At 41.7% G+C, this 18,808-nt stretch overlaps 1 protein-coding gene across 10 annotated transcripts in view; it reads left to right on the top strand.

Moving 5' to 3' along the window:
- The window catches only part of ERC2 (ELKS/RAB6-interacting/CAST family member 2), a 518,559-nt gene that overhangs the window by 199,753 nt on the left and 299,998 nt on the right, over window positions 1–18,808 (top strand). For all 10 annotated transcript variants that reach the window (XR_014165505.1, XR_014165506.1, XR_014165507.1 and 7 more), the window contains one exon: window positions 15,348–15,485. Coding sequence is in view for 3 of the 10 variants with exons in the window: in XM_081899985.1 (XP_081756111.1) it covers window positions 15,348–15,485 (138 nt within the window). In the remaining 7 variants the exon portion in view is untranslated. The remainder of the gene's footprint in view (window positions 1–15,347; window positions 15,486–18,808) is intronic.

Here is an 18,808-nt window from a genome sequence, read left to right as displayed (position 1 = left end):
ATAACAATAAAATTAAGAGAAGGAGCCATAAAACAGCAACAGCTGTAACACACACAAATATAAAGCAGCAACCTCTTGAGCAGCATAAATAGATAAAAAAAAAATATAGCAACTAAACTCACGTCTGAAGTAGATTAAAAGCTTCCTGGAATAAAAATGTTTTAGTGGGATATTGGAAGGCTAACAGAGAGGGGGCAAAGCAACTCTCCCCAGGCAGTGAGTTCTGAATCTTGGATGTGGCCACGGAAAAGCTCTCCTGGCATGTTCCAGCATGAGGTTCAGCTGGACATGAGAAGAGTCTCTCTCCTAGATTTTAATACTCAGCATATTAATGTCTTAATGTTAGCGATCATTCATTCAACTCACTGTCTTCCATGTGAAGCCTCCAGTTACCCAGTGATTTTTTTAAAAAATATACCACATTTTTCTGTGTATAAAACTAGGTCCCCCCCGAAAATGTAAAAAATTAGGGGGTGTCTTATACACGGGGCCATCTCCCCCTATTTTCTTAAATCTGAGTCCCCCAAAACAGGGGGCATCTTATACATGGGGACGTCTTATAGATGAAAAAAGACGGCGGTATTTTGAATCATTCTTAGAAAGGCATTACCCTTCACATCTGAAAATCATAAATAATTGACACAAAGACGTTAGAATACATATTTTAGATGTTTAGCTGTAATGATAAATGAGAGGGTTTTAAAAAATATTGCTAACTATATAGTCCTTCATTTGCATTATTGCTAGATGTAGACAGAACCTGCTGTCCAATTTGGTCAGATTGCTTCAATAATTTTCTTTTCGCCGAGTTAATATATGTGGTTGCAGAATGGTCTGTTTCACTAGGTAGAGGGGAGAAGAAAGCAATATTCAAAAGAGAATCTGAACCTTGTTTGTTTGAATATACACTTGAATATAATTTAAATACTTAATCAGATTCAATTCTAAGATCAAAGTGAGCTGGGCTGCATTCAGGTGTCCCATTTCCCCCCATTTTGGTTCTGAAATGTTAGGAAAATAGTTCCTTGGCTGGCCTCCACTCAACCTGAAAGCTGTGGAATGCATCTATTCCCTATCTTCACAACAGTTATGGCCACATTCATAACTTTGGCACAACAATCATATTGCCTGTTTTGTGGGTGTCTAGCTATGCTTGGAAAGCATTTATTTTGGACATCATTGCAACAGCCATAAAAATGCCAACATTTTAGAACTGTAGGGTCTCCCCCCCCCCGCCCCGCACGCTGTTGGCTGCAGTCATAAGTACATTGACTTGGTAGTAAGCTCCACGGATAACCATGAGACTTACTTCCAGATAAAGGTGGGTAGGATTGGGGTGTGAGGAGAGGATGAGTATTCCCAGATACGCTATGATGTTATCGGTATGGGCCTCTTTTGGCCAGCTTCCTCACAGCAGTTCATTTCTATGTTATGTTCCTGCTCTCCCTCATCTGAAGTCTGGCAACAGAAGCCAGGTCCCCAGAACAAGAGCGTTTTGACTCCCTCCTTTTCTCTTGACACAGTCTGCCCCAGAGCAGCTTTAACAACCTTGTAAAAATGTCAACTGGCTTGAGGGGAGCTCCCGCCCTAAGGCAAGTATCCTCCTGGCATTCTTTTCATGTCTTTCCTTGCTTTGAGTGCAATCAGTAGCCAGGTATTCTTCCTGTAATTACTATATACCTGCCTCTCGTTCGTTGTCTAAAAAGAGAAAGCGTAGAATCTGCTAGTAACCAGACTTCACTGTAAATAATAACTGAGGACAGAGAGAGAGAGAGAGAGCTGCATATAATCAGCATTCTGTTGATACCTTGCTATAAAGCTCTGCATGACTTTGCCTAGCAGCTTCATGTACCGTATTTTTCGCACCATAGGGCGCACCGGACCATAGGGCGCACCCATTTTTTGGGGGGGAAATAAAGGGAAAAAAATTATTTCCCCCCCCCCCAGGCGCGGGGCTGGGGCGGGGGAAGCTCGAGCTTCCCCCGACCCCAGCCCGCAAACAGGCAGCTCTCTGCAAGCCGTGGGAGCACTCCCGCTGCTTGTGGAGAGGTCCGCGAAGCCTGGGCGCGCTGAGCTCAGCACGCGCAGGCTTCGGCATGCTGGCAACTCTCCGCAAGGAGCCGGAGCGCTCCGGCTCCTTGCGGAGAGGTCCGCGAAGCCTGGGCGCGCTGAGCTCAGCGCGCGCAGGCTTCGGCATGCTGGCAACTCCCCGCAAGGAGCCGGAGCGCTCCGGCTCCTTGCGGAGAGGTCCGCGAAGCCTGGGCGCGCTGAGCTCAGCGCGCGCAGGCTTCGGCATGCTGGCAACTCCCCGCAAGGAGCCGGAGCGCTCCGGCTCCTTGCGGAGAGGTCCGCGAAGCCTGGGCGCGCTGAGCTCAGCGCGCGCAGGCTTCGGCATGCTGGCAACTCCCCGCAAGGAGCCGGAGCGCTCCGGCTCCTTGCGGAGAGGTCCGCGAAGCCTGGGCGCGCTGAGCTCAGCGCGCGCAGGCTTCGGCATGCTGGCAACTCCCCGCAAGGAGCCGGAGCGCTCCGGCTCCTTGCGGAGAGGTCCGCGAAGCCTGGGCGCGCTGAGCTCAGCGCGCGCAGGCTTCGGCATGCTGGCAACTCTCCGCAAGGAGCCGGAGTGCTCCGGCTCCTTGCGAAGAGGTCCGCGAAGCCTGGAGAGCGTGAGGGGTCGGTGCGCACCGACCCCTCTCACTCTCCAGGCTTCAGCGAAAGCCTGCATTCGCACCATAGGACGCACACACATTTCCCCTTCATTTTTGGAGGGGAAAAAGTGCGTCCTATGGTGCGAAAAATACGGTAAATGTTAAATAACACAGGAGATAAGATGGACCACTGTGGCACCAAATTACCCTTTCCAGGACCACCACCTGGGCTTTATCTTCCAGGAATCGCTGGAGCTATTGGAACATAGTGCCTCCCTCTCTCTTTCACTTACAGGAAGGTACCATGGTTGATAGTCCTGAATGCTGCTTGGAGGTTCAATAACTGGATTAATAAGGTTCTGCTTTCCCTGCCTCTCTCCCAGTGCCATTCAACCACTATGTCTGCCAAGATGCTTTCAATTTTAGAAGTTCGATTCAGATAATAAGAAAAGCCCTGCTGGATCAAAGTAAAAGCATCAGCATCCACAGTGGCCAACCAGATGCAATAGAGCTTTCCTACTGCTGTTCCCACTAGAATTCAGAAGCATGGTGTCTCTGATCTTGGATCTCATGACTAGCAGCCATTAGCCTTATCCTTCATGCATATGAAGTGGTACTAGTCAGATGGTTGGTCTCATGCAGGAAAGCCTGGGCACAACCTTCCTCAATGAAGGAATAACAATCTCCACCATCAAACAAGCTGGTTCTACTCTGGCAGTTCAACTCTGACCAGCAAGCCCAGAGCATGAGCACATATCTGGCAGATCTCACTTCTCCAAGAATCTTGTTTTGTCTGCAGATTACACAAATGGAAAGAGAGTCATGAAAACATACTAAGAGGAATTACTGCATGTGATCCTGAACAACAGATAGAACCTTCAATTCAGGGTCAATAATAATAGAGTCACAGTTTCTATGGTTCAGGGTCAGGCTATATACAAAGCTATGGTAAGCTTCCTTCCTTCCTTCCTTCCTTCCTTCCTTCCTTCCTTCCTTCCTTCCTTCCTTCCTTCCTTCCTTCCTTCCTTCCCTTACCATTTCTTTATGTGTGTGACAAGAGTATCACACCTTCCCCAGCAGAACTTAACCAATAATGTACTTCAGAAATTAATTGTTTGGAGGTTTCATACTTGCTTTTCCAACATTCCATATCTCTCTCAATTATTTCCGTCTTTATAGTCATAGAAATTGCATTTCTGCTTTTAAGAATAGAATAATGTTTGACATCTTCATTAGCTTATTTCCTTTGTGCGGCATATAATTTAGTAAATATACATGATAAAGCTAGTTTATAGAATAAGCAGCTAAAATGCATCCACTGCTAGGCTGAGAGATCACCCAAATCTAGCCTCATTTGGAGCCACAGGTCCCCAGTCCAAGCCAGGCTAGCTTCCTGATGAGATCATTGCCTGGGTGATGGACCTTTAGGAGAAATAAAGGAAAGAGGTTCTTTATCAGGCAGCAAATTGGTGGAGCCTCTCCCCCAGCTCACAGTTAGAAAGGTTGCAGTGGTGTGGACCAGAAGCAATCCAGCAAGCTGGGGAGTGAGAAAGGCAAAAAGATTTTCGATTTCTTTTTGAATCAGGTGGATTCTATCAGCTTCTACAGCCTATCAGGGAAAAAAGGGATAACTCTTTTGTCTAATGCTTTGAACTTCTTAGAGAAGGGGCAGGATGCAAATGTAACATAGGAGGAATGGAATAATGCTGCTATTTGAGGGCCGATCATTGGTTGAAATGTGCTGTTCCACCTGCGTTACTACTATTGCCAGTTTATTATCAGTGGAATGTAAATGATTATTCATGTTCATGCAACATGCAGTAGCTGCTTTCCAGTAAAGTCTGTTTATTAGTCTCGCTGTAGTCAATGGCTGCTTTTTACTATAGTTCTCACCCTGCCCCACCCCAACACATGCTGGAAAGTTTTTGTCATGGAAATATGTGTGGAGACAACAAGCACATCGGCATTCAATTATGTCGTATCTCTGTCAGATGTTAGAAACACTATTTAGATTTTTATTAGTTCCTTGTTCAATTTACACTTTAGAGCTGTGAATATCTTGGAGGAGGGTAAAATAAATATACATTTAACCCCAACAGAGCAGACTGAGTGTGGTATGTCTTATTAATTTCCTGTCTCGTGAGATTCCTTTGGAAATTTGTCTTAAAATAAGTAAAAATAGGTAGGCCAACTCACCGCAAGTGGATTCCTCTAGATAAAGATCCAACTTGCCTTGGCTTTGTTTACATTGATCTTTGATCTCTCAGCTGTATGTTTGATGTTGTTTGGTTGATTTGCAGAAATTGAAATAAGGGAGGGGGCCTTTGGAACTACTGAACAGGTCTCTTGTTCTTAGGAGTGGTTTATCAAAAAAAATGAACATTCTTCTTGAGTCACACCTCATATGCCTGTGTTGACACTACCTTCACTTACTGCATTTATACCGTAATTGCTCTGGTTTAGTTGGCTTGTTCTTATTCAAGAGTGAAGCTTCTGGAATGAATTCCTTATTTGGCTTGGCCATTTCAGTAAGACAAAGTGGGTAAGTTGATACCTTTCTTTGGATTAGATGTTAGTGAGTGAGAGTGTACAATTTTTTGCAGAAGCTGGAAATTTTGTACACTCTCTTGCCAATAAAATATGGTCTTATAAATCACCTTAAAATCACCTTATCTACTTTGTGCTCGTTTTTTGGATCCACAATTACCGGTATGTGGCAAATGTTTCATTTTCAGTGGGCAAAATGTATACATGTTGAGTAATGAACACAGAGCTCTTTCCCTGGAGTATTCTGCTTAGTTATGTCTCAGAGGTTGTAATCTTAAGTATTCTTATTTGGAAGTCAGCTTAATTGAATTCAGTGGGGCTTACTACCAAGTTCACGATCACAGTGCTAGTACTTCTCCAAAAGTGTATGCAACTGTCACCACTGATTTTTATCCAGAAACAATATTGAACGTTAAATGCAATAAAATAAGAAACTGGCAATGGAGTGCTTTAAATGCAACATTAACAAATCCCACTGCAGTAGAATTAAGGACTGGATTCAGTTACAAAAACAAGCACACTTATACACAAAACTTGAGTATCACTTATAACTATAGTGACAGTTTAAGAGAGGGAAAATGGAGGAGCCAATTAGGAAGTAGTAGATGTCCCTGCTGCCCTGCCCCTCCCAGTAAGCACCAGTTATTCAGTGGTCGGTCGGGAGGTCGGGTAAGTGCTGCTGTCCCACCAAGCCAGCCATGCACTTAGGAACAAGCCAGTCCAATCCAAAACATTTTGCTGCCAGAAGCAAAGGACAAGATGGTACCTTCCCATCCCATGTGCAGAAGCTAACTTGTTTGGACAGTGATGATAGATTGGCATATCCCACTGCACCTGAAGCAGCAAGTTTGTTTAGGTGGGTTAAAACAACACATGTAGGAAGTACAACACTGTTTACCAATAGAGAGGGGGATAACTGAGGGTCTGTGGAGGAATAGCCAGGAGACTAATGGCACCATTCCCAACATCTGAGAAGGTTGTTTCACTCCACCTAATGATCATAATCATAAACATAATTTATTATTTATACCCTGCCAATCTGGCTGGGTTTCCCCAGCCACTCAGGGCAGCTTCCAACAAAATATGGGGAGCAATGTTCTTAATAGCCATAGTGCATGAATGCAAAACCTAGAGCTGTCTGTTGTTCCCAGAACCTCTGGATTTCTACCATTGTTGTCAGACTCTAAATGCTTAGAAAATAGAAAGGAGTATGGGATCGGATCGACACCCAATCCAATGAGCCCTTCAGCTTTAGACTAATCACTAGAAAAATTGTATAGATACTTTGTACCAGAGCATAATATGTTATGCATAATTAATTCCAAATGAAGCTGCATCATTCTGAATGGCTATATTTAAATAACTGAGCAACTGAGAACTAACCGTCAGAGATAGTTAAAACAAAAATCTCTGACTTTGTGTTCCTTATTTGTGACCTGCTATTTGGAAAACCCACATGTGCACTTAGGTGAGGTGGTAAACGTTGCACTGATGAAGAAGTAGACCATTCACATGATTTTGAGAATTTCTTAATCAATCCTTGGCATGTAGGAAGAAGGGAAATTGTGGAAAACGTCAGGGAAGCAAGCGAAGGTACCCATTAAAGCCTGCTGTTATGTTAGGATATGTAGGCAGATGTGTAATTGTAGAAGGAAATAAAGAATTAGGGGGAAATTACTCTCATAGCAACATAACGAGTAATTTTGTGGCATTAGAAATCCTACACGTAGCACATAGACGAAACCTAAATATCAAATGTAAAAATATACTCTACTTACCTGTATTCAAGCCTCCTGATAAATCTGATTTCAGTAAAAAAAAGTGTTTTATGTCTTATAGAAGCTAAATCTAGCATCTTGTCTTCAGGCTCATTGTTCTTTTCTCTCCTCCTCCTTTTCGCAAGACCACATTCTGTGCTTTGTAAATGCAAACCTATTGCTTTGCTTCTCTTGCCCTACTTTCCACTTCATCTCTGTGCTCATCTCCCACTGTTTCCCCTCTAAGTTATTGACTGACTTTATTCCTTCAAGCCCTTCCTCTAAATTTGTTTTGTTCCACAAAACCTTTCTTGAACTGGTATGAACACCTGCTCTGCCACCTATGCTGCTAGTTGCAGTGGTTTCATTGGGGCTTCTTAGCTATCTCCTTGTTCCGTTTCCCTTTTCAAGCACTTGCCTTCATATTAGGCCAAGCGAACAAGACCTGTGCTATTTCTGCATCCCTTCCCATTGCAATAACTAGCCAAACAAATGTTGAATGAAAATGATAATTTTAAATGCATATTTTTGGTATCATTGCCATGCCACTAGCATTTACAGCAGGGGTGAGGAACCTTTTGAAACCAAGAGCCACATTCCCTTCTGGGCAATCTTCCAAGGGCCACATGTGGCCAGGGCCAGAGAGAAAAGCGGGCGGAGCAATGAATATAAAATTTGCCTTTGTACGGGAGGCTAGTTTCTATACACCAGGCATAGGATAGGCAAACTCGGCTCTCCAGATGTTTGGAACTACAACTCCCATGATCCTTAGCTAACAGGACCAGTGGTCAAGGATGATGGGAATTGTAGCCCCAAAACATCTGGAGGGCCGAATTTGCCTAGGCCTGCTATACACGCTCCCACAACCCTGCCTAGCGTCCGTCAAGAAAAGCAAGAGACATGATTACAGTTCGAGGAGACATTCCAAGCTGGCATAAACATGGAGGGTGAGAAGCAGGGCTAGTGAGGGATGTGGCCTGGGGAGAGATCTGAGGGTCAGATAGAGGGACCTGGAGGTCCGCATTTCACCCCATGACCTAAGGTTCCCCACCATTAATACAAAGTGCCTTTGTAGATGCATTTGTTTCCTCTGCTAAATGTGTTTTAAGAGCTTTTTTTCCCTTTTTCATAAGATGCATTAGACTTAAGAAGTCACGTTGTTGGACCAAATTATGTATGCAATGGAAACATTTTGTTAATTAAAGCCAAGGTCTTTAATCCTGAAAAATGATCCAGGACAGGGGAAGTAGCTGAGAGTTTCTGTTATTGGATCACGTCCTTAAATTGTTACCGTAAAATCTGTTAATGTAGTATTTTAAATACTTTCCTGTCTGCTTGACATGTGATGACCGCACACAAATCTGTATGTTTCTGGCTGTAGATCAGTGATGGCTTGCAAAAAAACGTTTCCTGTGCTGTCTGTCTATCAGTCCGTTACATTTTTTTTCATATTACTTTTAGGAGGCGAAACCTAGATACATATTCATTCCTCACATTTATTTTCTAAAAAAATAACTTTGTGTCCAAAGCACACCTATGTAAAAGCAGAGACCTACAAAAATATTATCTATTATAAACTCCTGAACTGAAATAAGATTTTGTGCACTAAATACTTGACAGACTTATCCCAGATCCTAAAACAGAGCTATATAGTCTTTCTCCTGTAGAGAATAAAATCTATTTAACGAAGCTAGTTAAGCATTCATTCAAATTGCAAATAGTTGAGAAAATTGTGTTGAAATAAATACAAAATATATTTGTTGTCCACCCCTTCACCCAGGGGTTGCAGGGCAGCAAACAACAGGTATTTAAATCCCAATTAACATTAAACATTTGATAAAAACCAAGCAGCATCATTACATTAAGAACAATCACATATAAAACAGGCAGTATAAGTGGATATAAAATGATACCATGCATTTCATCCCTTTCACACAAGCCAGGGCAAAGAGGTGCGTGTTTACCTGTTGAATGAATGAAAATACTGTAGAAGTAAGGGAGGCTACTCCAAAGCTCTGAAGCCGCTCCAGATAAGCTCTTCTCCAGGTCCCTGCAGCGTAGATCTTGCTCTCTGAGGGGACTACCAAGAAGGCTTCCTTTACAGATCTTAACAGCCAGGAAGGCTGATATGGGAACAGGTATTCTTTAAGATACTTGAGGCCCAAATCATTAAAGGCTTTATATTATCATCACATGAATCAGGACCAGAATACCACTGGCTGTCAGTGCAACTCTTTTAATTTTTTTTTTTTTTTTTTTGCTATACGTGGGCGACCAGGAGTCCCTTTTCATACCCCAGCTACCACATTCAGCAGCAGTTGTAATATCCATGTCATCCCTGTCAACATTTCTCCGATGAAAATAGGGACGTCCCATTCCATAATGATAATTTTACTATTTATATACCTCACGCAGCTTATTGGGTTGCCCCAGCGCTCTGGGCAACTACCAACATATACAAAAACATTAAACATTTTTAAAAACCTTCCCTATGCAGGATTGCCTTCGGATGAGTCGGGTCGGATAACTCCATACCCTCCAACAAAAATAGGGACATCCTAAGGGAAAGTGGGATGTTCCAGGATCAAATCAGAAAGTGGGAAACTCTAAATCTGGAACATCCCTGGAGAATAGGAACACTTGGAGGGTCTGGCCCCACATTACATTACAATAGCCCAGTCCAGAGGTTACCAGAGCATGGATTAATGTAGGTGGACTATCCTGGTCTAGAAGAGGCTGCATGATCAGCTTGAGCTGGGCATAGGCACTCTGGGCCACCAAAGCCACCTAGGTATCCAATGGCAAAGATGGCATAGGAGATCAGATATCCTTCTCTATGTTCAGGCTTCACTCCCTGTTCTTGGGAGAGAGTATCCTGTAGGTGATGCAATTAATCCTATCTTATGGACCACAAGACTGCAGCTCCAGAAGAAGGAAAAACGGATGTTGGAAAAGGAGAGGAGAATATTATATTTCATATATTTTATTCTACATTAACAATTTAAAAAATATTTTTGTATTAATGTTTCACCTTGCAATGTAATTGGGGAGGGGGAGAGGTAATGTTCTTTTTAAACAAATGGGACAGAGGAGGTTTTAGGACTCCATGCTCTGTTTTGCGTAGGCTTTGCTTTTAATTTGTAGCATAGCTCATTTTGGATTCACTTTGTTCCAACTTGCTTTATTTTAATACAAATTTCTGAAAAGGAAATTAGACACTGAGAAGAACCAAGCCAAGGCATCCAAAATCAACTTTAGAATTAAAACATTCTTTTAAACCATAGTTTTTTCTCAGTTATTAAAAAATACTGTGTAAGTGAAAACAATATTGAAAACATTGACCTGTGTTTATATTACCAAGGTTTCATAAAAATACTGCAAATAAACCTCTGAATGTTTTTTCCCCCTTTCTCATCGTATTTTAAAACAAATCCTTAAGAGGTACTTTCCATTAATGGTTGTAATGTCATTTTATCATTACCTGCAAATTCCAAAACACCGTTTTGTCTTAAAACTCGATAATGAAGGTTATTTCTTTTAGTACTTAAGCTTCTATACGATCATAAAGCTTGTCTGCAGGTGAGATTTAGTTAAATCCTTTGAATATTTAAGAAGCATTCCTGAACCTTTCGCCAAAAAAGTGACAAGATTAGCACGTAAAACTTTATTGACAGGATGCATAATTGAAAAGATTGCGTGTGAAAGTTTTAAATGATTTTTAATAGATATAGTGGCAGTTTTAAATGCTGTGATTATACCTATTTATTGAAATACCAAAGGATTATGTGAAGTCATTTTCATAGGTAATGGTGCAACAGCACTGCAACCAAAGCAGGTGGAGATTACATGTTAGCAATGCATATGGTGTTCAGCTTGTCTGGTCTTGTCAGATGCTTCCATGCTGGTTAGAAATAAAATTAACACCAATGCCAGCTGCTTGTTATCTGGTATATAATAATATAATATAATATAATATAATATAATAATATAATATAATATAATATAATATAATATAATATAATATAATATAATATAATATAATATGTGTGTCTGTGTGGATTTAAACTTTTTTAAAAGACCTGCTATTGAATAATAAAAAAAAATCCTTCATCTATACATGCAAATCTTAAACTTTGTTGCTTTTTCAGTTATTTATTAAAAGTTTATCCATTTACCACAAAGGTTAAATCCAAATGCCTTGACTCTGTCTGTGTAAACAAAGCAAGTAACAGTACCCTATTTCTATGTAACCAACTTGTGAAATAGTTTGCATAGTTTCACTTAAATACTAATAGATTAGTTATGATAATTTCAAATTAACTTATTTAATTGCACACATTACTATTATTACTATTGTTATTGAAAAATTTATACTGCCCATCATCACAAGATCTCAAGGTGATTCACAGAATAAAATGCAAGGTACAAGTAAATAGTTAAAACGAAAACAGCAAAACAATAACCCCCCTTTCCCACAAATCCATGTACAAAGGCCTGATTAATAAGGAACATTTTTATGTGTTGCCTAAAAATACACAGTGGTGCCTCTAGTTATGAACTTAATTCGTTCCGGGGGTCCGTTCTTAACCTGAAACTGTTCTTAACTAGAGGCGTGCTTTCGCTAATGGGGCCTCTTGCTGTCGCTGCGCCGCTGGCACACAATTTCCATTCTCATCCTGGGGCAAAGTTCTCAATTCGAGGTAACCCTTCCAGGTTAGCGGAGTTTGTAAACTGAAGCATTTTCTAACCTGAGGCGTTTGTAACTCGAGGTACCACTGTATAATGAAGGCGCCAAGCGACCCTCCCAGTGGAGAACATTCCACAAATGGGGAGCCACTGCAGAAAAGCCCCGTCCTTGTGTTGCCACCCTCCAGACCTCGTGTGGAGGAGGCACATGAAGAAGGGCCTCAGATCTATACAGAGTCTGGGATGGTTTATGTAGGGAGAGGCGGGCCCTAAAGGTCCTTGCAGTAAATCCTCTGAGAATCACTAAGGTTACTCTCAATAAAGTGTGCGCAGGAGTAGAATTATCTGCTGCCAAGGTGCTTGGCCTTCGTTGGCACCCTGAACGTGACTCTTAACTCCTTAAGCTTTGCTTACAGCTGACTTACTCAGTATTGCACTCAGCACACACTTTGCTCCTTAAGCTCACATGTAGCTGCTGTGTGGTGGAAATCTTAGCTTCCTACCTCTGGTCACTTAACAAACACACCTTTTGTTTTGTAAATGGCTCCTTTCTCACCCAACATTTGGCCTTCTCCTTTTATTTAGGGAACCCTTCCCTAAGGAAATAGAACCTTTTAAGGCCATTCATCCTGCCCAGACTCCCTGGTATTCAGTCTGCCTGTTCTCCGTGGGTCACTCCAGGACAGGTTACTCCAACTCCGGATAGCCTTTTCTTTCTACCTCCTCTAAAGGAAGCTGCCATACTGAATCAGACCTTTGGTCCATGTAACTCAGTATTGTCCATGCTGGCTGGTAGTGGCTTGCCAGGATTTCCGAGAGGGAGCCTCCCCAAGTCAGGAGAGAGGGGAGAGGCAGTGAGAATCTGGTGTGGTGCAAACAGAGCAGCAGATATTTGCTGTGCTTGCGCCGCACTGACCTCACCACCTCACTCCTCCCAGTATGCACAGTGATGTGGCTGATGGGAGGCCAGCAGCATGGAAGATTCCAATGCCAGCCACTCACCTGTTAATATGTGCCAATTTTGCATTTATTTCTATGAATCAAAAAGCTACAGGAAGATCTTCTTGGGTGTGAAAGGGAAAAGTGGAGAAGAAATGTCATCTGTTATATTTTTATTGAAATATATGAGCTCAAAGTTCTCAGTTACTGTACCCGAATCTTGCTGCCCCTCCAACCAAAGCTGCTGTTATGAAGCTATCAGGGTTTTACACCAGCAGTAACATCCCATTTCTGCTATCTTCAAGCTATGAGCAGAGCTTCATGTCTAAAGGTATTTATGAATTGGTGGAGATGCCTATACATTGCAGCATATGCCCTTTACATCTGCGAAAAACATTTTTAGACCTGTTGTCTTGGATAAATTTTGTGTCATGTTTAAAAATGTCTCTAAGAGAAAGGAGATTTAAATGTATTGAAATAAGCAAATGACAGAGGGGAATAACGTTTCAAATTAATATTTCTGGTGTACATAGCATAATAGAATCGTAACGAAAGAGCATGGCCAAGCTCTCACTTCTAATTGCATGTTTTCAGTTCATTCTTTTTGGTTGTCTTGTCCCCATCATTTTAAGAGTACAGCTTACTGGATGTAAAATGTGCAGTGGCTCTAGTATTCCACAGGGTGTCATGAGGTAGTTGTTAGAACCGCTATTAGTGCAGAAAGGAAATGAACATGGTCTACCCTCTACTGAATACTAACAAGTGTTCTGTTTCTAGATTCAGATAGGTAGCCGCGTTGGTCTGATGCAGACAAAATAAAAAAATAATATTAAAAAATTCTCCAGTAGCACCTTAGAGACCAACTAGGTTTGTTCTGGTATACCCAGAACAAACTTAGTTGGTCTCTAAGGTGCTACTGGAGAATTTATTCATTTTTTAATTTAAGCGTTCTATTTGGTGGTATAATGTGCACTATAAAACAACCGGTTCTTAGCTCTTTAGCATGCATTCTCTTTTTTTCTGCATAAAATGAAACACATAAATTAAAGCATTACTGTGGACAGATCTTTTCCCAGGCAGAGCCATTCCACCTTCTCACACAACCTGCACAGGATTAGTCTGTTCCCCTCTATAACCCAGGGTAGCAGTGGTCCCTGAAACTTGCTTTGTTTGTTTGTTTAGCTTTTAAAAGGCACTTGGGCAAAGATAGGATGTTACTTTAGCTGCTGCGACACAAGTTTCTCCCTGCATAACTGTATACACAGCACTGCCATATGCCAACAGAGACTGATGCCTTACAGCACAATTCTGTTGGCCACGTGGCAAGATCCATTTGTTTTAGTGATGCTTAAGCATTGCATAACTGCAAGCTACACCACTTGAATAACTGGGGTCATGTTGGAAAGGGATAAGGTGAGGAGAGTTCAGGAAATATATTCACTCAAAGCCAGTCAGTGATACCCACGGTGAAAAGGAATGCTAATTATTTCCATTGCTCTCAAGTTGCACAATATAAAGAGGGCATGATTTGTTTGAGATATGCCATTTCATACTTACTTGACCTGATTCATGCCAAAGATTCTTTCCTCTTAAGAGCCTGCTGTTGAGTGTGAATTACAGAGGACCAAATCATATGCTGGCTTTACACTAGCGGCATCCTTAGGTCAGCTGTCATCTCCATTTCATTTTCTGTGATTGTTACAATGATAGAGGAAGCAGCAGCTGAAGGCTTGCCCTCTACCTAATTAACATGCTGCAAAGGGTTACCAGAAACACCCTCCTGAAAGGTATTAATCACTCATCTCAAGCACTTGCATTTCCCTTCCGTGCAACGATGCAACAGCTCTGCGCTGAATGAGTTGCAGTGCCGTGTTGGATGTTTGCTGCTGCAACAAATCATATTTTAACCCCCCCCCCCATTACTGAAATGAAAATCCTTTTCGGGTCTTCTCTTGAAGACAGTACCAAGGCATGATGCAGAATGCAGATCTCCACTATTTGAATTGGGTGGAAGGTCTGCACAATAAGGATATTTAAAAGTATGTTATCAGCAGCAGCAGCTTCATAGTTAAATAGTGATTAAATATGACATATGCGGTACCATCTAGCTCCCCTGGAACCATGGAAAAGCTAGTTCTCATTGTAACCTTGATTCCTGGGTGCTCCTGTATGCTGACATACACCCTTGTAGCAGCATCTAGTGCCTAAGAGAAGTTCTGCCATGAACCATCCTACTCCCCTTTTAGGGAACATTTGGTATGAAAAAAGGGGTATAGGAACCTCTGCATCCTAAATTAAGTGTATATTATTAGGAACATGCTAACCATTGCTTTCTTTCTAGAAAAATAGGTGCCGGTACTCACCATAAAGTTGTTACAGTAAGTGCCACACTTTTTAACAACAGCAGAAAAGATGTGCCAGGACTGCGTAGCCTTGAGTCCTGAAAAAAAAGCACTGATGCTAACACTTCAACAAATCTAAAATAAATCAATTTCAAGCATACATTGGAAACTCACATTAAGGGTTGAACTGAGTGAGGTTGCCTTGCACTGAGATCTTTCTGTTTTGTTGGCTGTTGGAGATTCACAGAGGTTAAAATCAGAACCGAATGATTTCAGACTGTGAGCATTTCAGTAATGTGTTTGCTGTATTTTACCCCCCCCCCACACACACAAGTGTTCATGAATTGCCTACTTTTGCCAACAGAGCTTGCCATTCTAAAGCCTCCTTTTCATAATCAGTACTGAGTAACCTTGCATTATTTGTTTTAAAGATTGAAAATCTTCAGGAGCAACTTAGGGATAAAGACAAACAGCTAACCAATTTGAAAGACAGAGTGAAGTCGTTGCAGACTGATTCCAGCAACACAGACACGGCTCTAGCAACGTTGGAAGAAGCTCTATCAGAGAAGGTATGGTTTTGTTGAACACATCCTTTTAGGAGCAGGTTCTGATGTTCTAGCTGCTAGTTCAATTGCACAAATAATTGCACACAATAATTCTGCCCTTGGGGGCAGTATTTGCACTGCATGGTTAGGGAGTCCCAGTGCCAGGGGGGATTTCTGAACAATCAGACATCATGGAAGCTGCTGCTGGAACATTTGTAAGTGTCCAGACACTGTAAGTGTGAAGAAGATTAGCCCCGTTGCATCCTTGCTCAAATTAAGCTGCAGTTACTTTTGTGTTGCTAACAATTTGAGATAACTGTGGTATTGCTGGAAATAAGCAGTTGAATGTGCCCGATACAGAGCTTTCAGCCACTGCAATTTAGTTCTTGCTTGCTTTTGTGATAAAATGCATGTAGATTAGGCCTGTAAGGGGGATAGATATATACACCAGGAATGCTTGCCAATGCAAATAATACTAGAAAGGATACATTGTTGGGATTTCATCATGTTAGTGGTTAATCAAAGACAACATGTTGTATTAGGGTATTTTAACATGTGTTTTCAACATCTAGCTCATGGAGATTACAGTTCAATTAATCTTCGTTTTGTGCTTTAGAATTATGTTGTTTAACCTTTAATAAAATATAAAAATTAAAGCATGATTAACAGCACAAATGCTTTTGGGATCATGCTTGTACTATTTGGGAAGGAAAATATTTTTAAACAATTTTAAGAAATGTCCGTAAGCCATAACTTTATACGACAGCTTCCTATTAAAACAGAGGATGGCCAGACAATTTCACTGAATTTTGATGAAGCTACTTTCCATACCAAACTTTGGAGAGACAACAAATAGAATCAGTTTATCCACAATAACATTAAAATCAAGATGTGGCAAATATTTAAAATGTGCAACCCTCTCAAAAATGTACCCCTCTTTTTGTTCAGTTTGATCAACATCATTTTGAGTATGGTTGGGCCAAACTTGAAAAGGGGCTGCAACACCTGACCTGTGACCTGGCTAGCTTCCCTACCCTCCCTGATACTCCTTCCCCATTTTGCTTCTTGTCTCCCCAGCCCCAGTCCCTTTGGCAGAGATGCGCAACCTCAGGCCTAGGGGCCAGGTACAACCTTCCAGGCCCCTCTCTTTGACCCTCAGGAGTCTCCCAGATCACACACCCTCCTGAGGCACCCACAAACGTGCCACCCCTTCTTTGCACTCTCCTTGAATGTTTTCATCTGGAAGGAAAGCACCCCTGAATTCTGATGATGCTTCTTGTTGGCCCGGATGGAGGCTAGAGAGGGGTGTTTGAGTAGAGTGTAAAGAAACTAGCCTGCTGTACAAAGGGAAGTCCTCCCACATTAGTTGCTCTGCCCACTTTTGCCTCTGGCCTCAGCGACCAAAGGTGTGGGGTCCCTGGAAGGTTGACCACAAGGGAATGCGACCCTTGGTCTGAAGAAGGTTCCCCAACCCTGCCCTATGGCAAGGATTTTTTCTTTCTTGTAAAGTGGGACAATTGAAAGGGAGTGTGGGAGTGAGGAATCAAGGGTCTGGGCCAAATTAGTCTCAAAACACACCATTTATTTCAGGCAAACTTATAGAGGGAGTAGGGAGGCTTTGAGAGGGATGGGAGATTGGACTGCTTGAGCGTTCTAGTCAAACACTGAAATGGATTGCACACTTAAAAAGCCTTATTGATTTTGGGGGGCCTAGCATGTAGGTACTTACCCATCCCTAATAACAGAAGTTCCGTGCCTAACTGGAAACTTGTGTTGCCCATATAAACACTAAAGTGACACATTTCCCCATGCCTCATTCTCCTACATGATCTTGCAGAAATCTCATGAGAGCTCGCAGAAATCGTGTGAGATTTTTCTGGAAGCTGCTGTGTGATCTTGGTAAGCGAGGCTTTGGTGAGAGGGTGAGACTGCTGAGGAGGCAGCACCTTCAGTTTTGCCTCAGGCAGTGAAAAGGGATGGGCTCCCGTGTTCATAGTTAATATCCCCCAGTACCTGTAATGTACGTTCAAGTGTAGGCATTGACTCAAGAGATAACACATGTATGAGAAATCTAGAAACCCTTATTCAACGTTTTAACAAGGCATCTTTCAAAGGCAAAAACAGGAACAGTGATTAACTTGGGACAGGCAAAAGAAAACAGGAACAGTTAGCTTCTATTCCGACATTGAACATCATTGCTACCTAGGAGCCTTGAATGATTTTCCTGCAAAACTAGTGAACTCTGAGCTTTCAGACAACACAGGAATCAAGTGTATAGGAACCCAGGCTTATCCATGTGGTCCATCTCAATATCCTCACAGGGTCAGATGCGGGTTAATGTTATGATAATATCCAGTAATAATCATATGTTAAATGAATACTCTCAAACTTTGTTTGACTTCAAGCGGATGCCTAAAGTATATCTAAATTTGTCAGTGCTGCAATTTGCTTTAATTTAGAAGGTGAACCAGGATTATGTGCAGTTCGGCATTGCTATCAACCTAAGGACTTCCAGTTCTTCTGTAAAAAAAAGCTTTTAAAATGCAGTAGCTAATAATACCTGTTCTATATCAACATTCTTATTTCAAGATCTATCTCAAGATCATTGGTCTTAGAGTTGATTATTTTTCTATGTCAAAAAGCTCCAAATGTGTATGCTTGAAAATTCCCTTGACTGAGGCCTTATTACTTGGTTAAATAAATGTCTTCTCTTGAATGTTAAAAATCTCACAATAATATTAAACATTAGTTATATATTTGTACATGTAGCACAATGCCCAGCTTTTCCCATACATAACAGAAAGCACTTTCATGTCATGTACTATATTTTATTACAGTAGAAAAGAACTAAGCTTATTGGAGAAACACAAATATTTGCACTTCCTTTTAAGTGAGTGTGCACTAACTGCTACCTTCTGAAATGGAGCTTACATTTACACCTGAGTACATCTCCTGTCAGAGAGTATCATAATATGATACTAGCTCAGGCTGAGATAGCAGTACAGTGGTACCTCGGGTTACATATGCTTCAGGTTACATACGCTTCAGGTTACAGACTCCGCTAACCCAGAAATAGTACCTCGGGTTAAGAACTTTGCTTCAGGATGAGAACAGAAATCATTATCCGGCGGCGCAGCAGCAGCGGGAGGCTCCATTAGCTAAAGTGGTGCTTCAGGTTAAGAACAGTTTCAGGTTAAGAACGGACCTCCGGAACGAATTAAGTACTTAACCCGAGATACCACTGTATATTGAAAACAGTTGTTTGCCCAGTAGGAAGAGAGAAATGGGTAGCTGCGCTGGAAATTTAAGCTTACATCCTTCTAGGAAAACCATTTATAGATCAACAC

The sequence above is a fragment of the Podarcis melisellensis genome (genome assembly GCF_964234715.1).
Source record: "Podarcis melisellensis genome assembly, chromosome: 2".
Taxonomy (NCBI): domain Eukaryota; kingdom Metazoa; phylum Chordata; class Lepidosauria; order Squamata; family Lacertidae; genus Podarcis; species Podarcis melisellensis.
The sequence above is the reverse complement of the archived record's forward strand: the minus strand, read 5'-3'. Positions and strand labels throughout refer to the sequence as shown.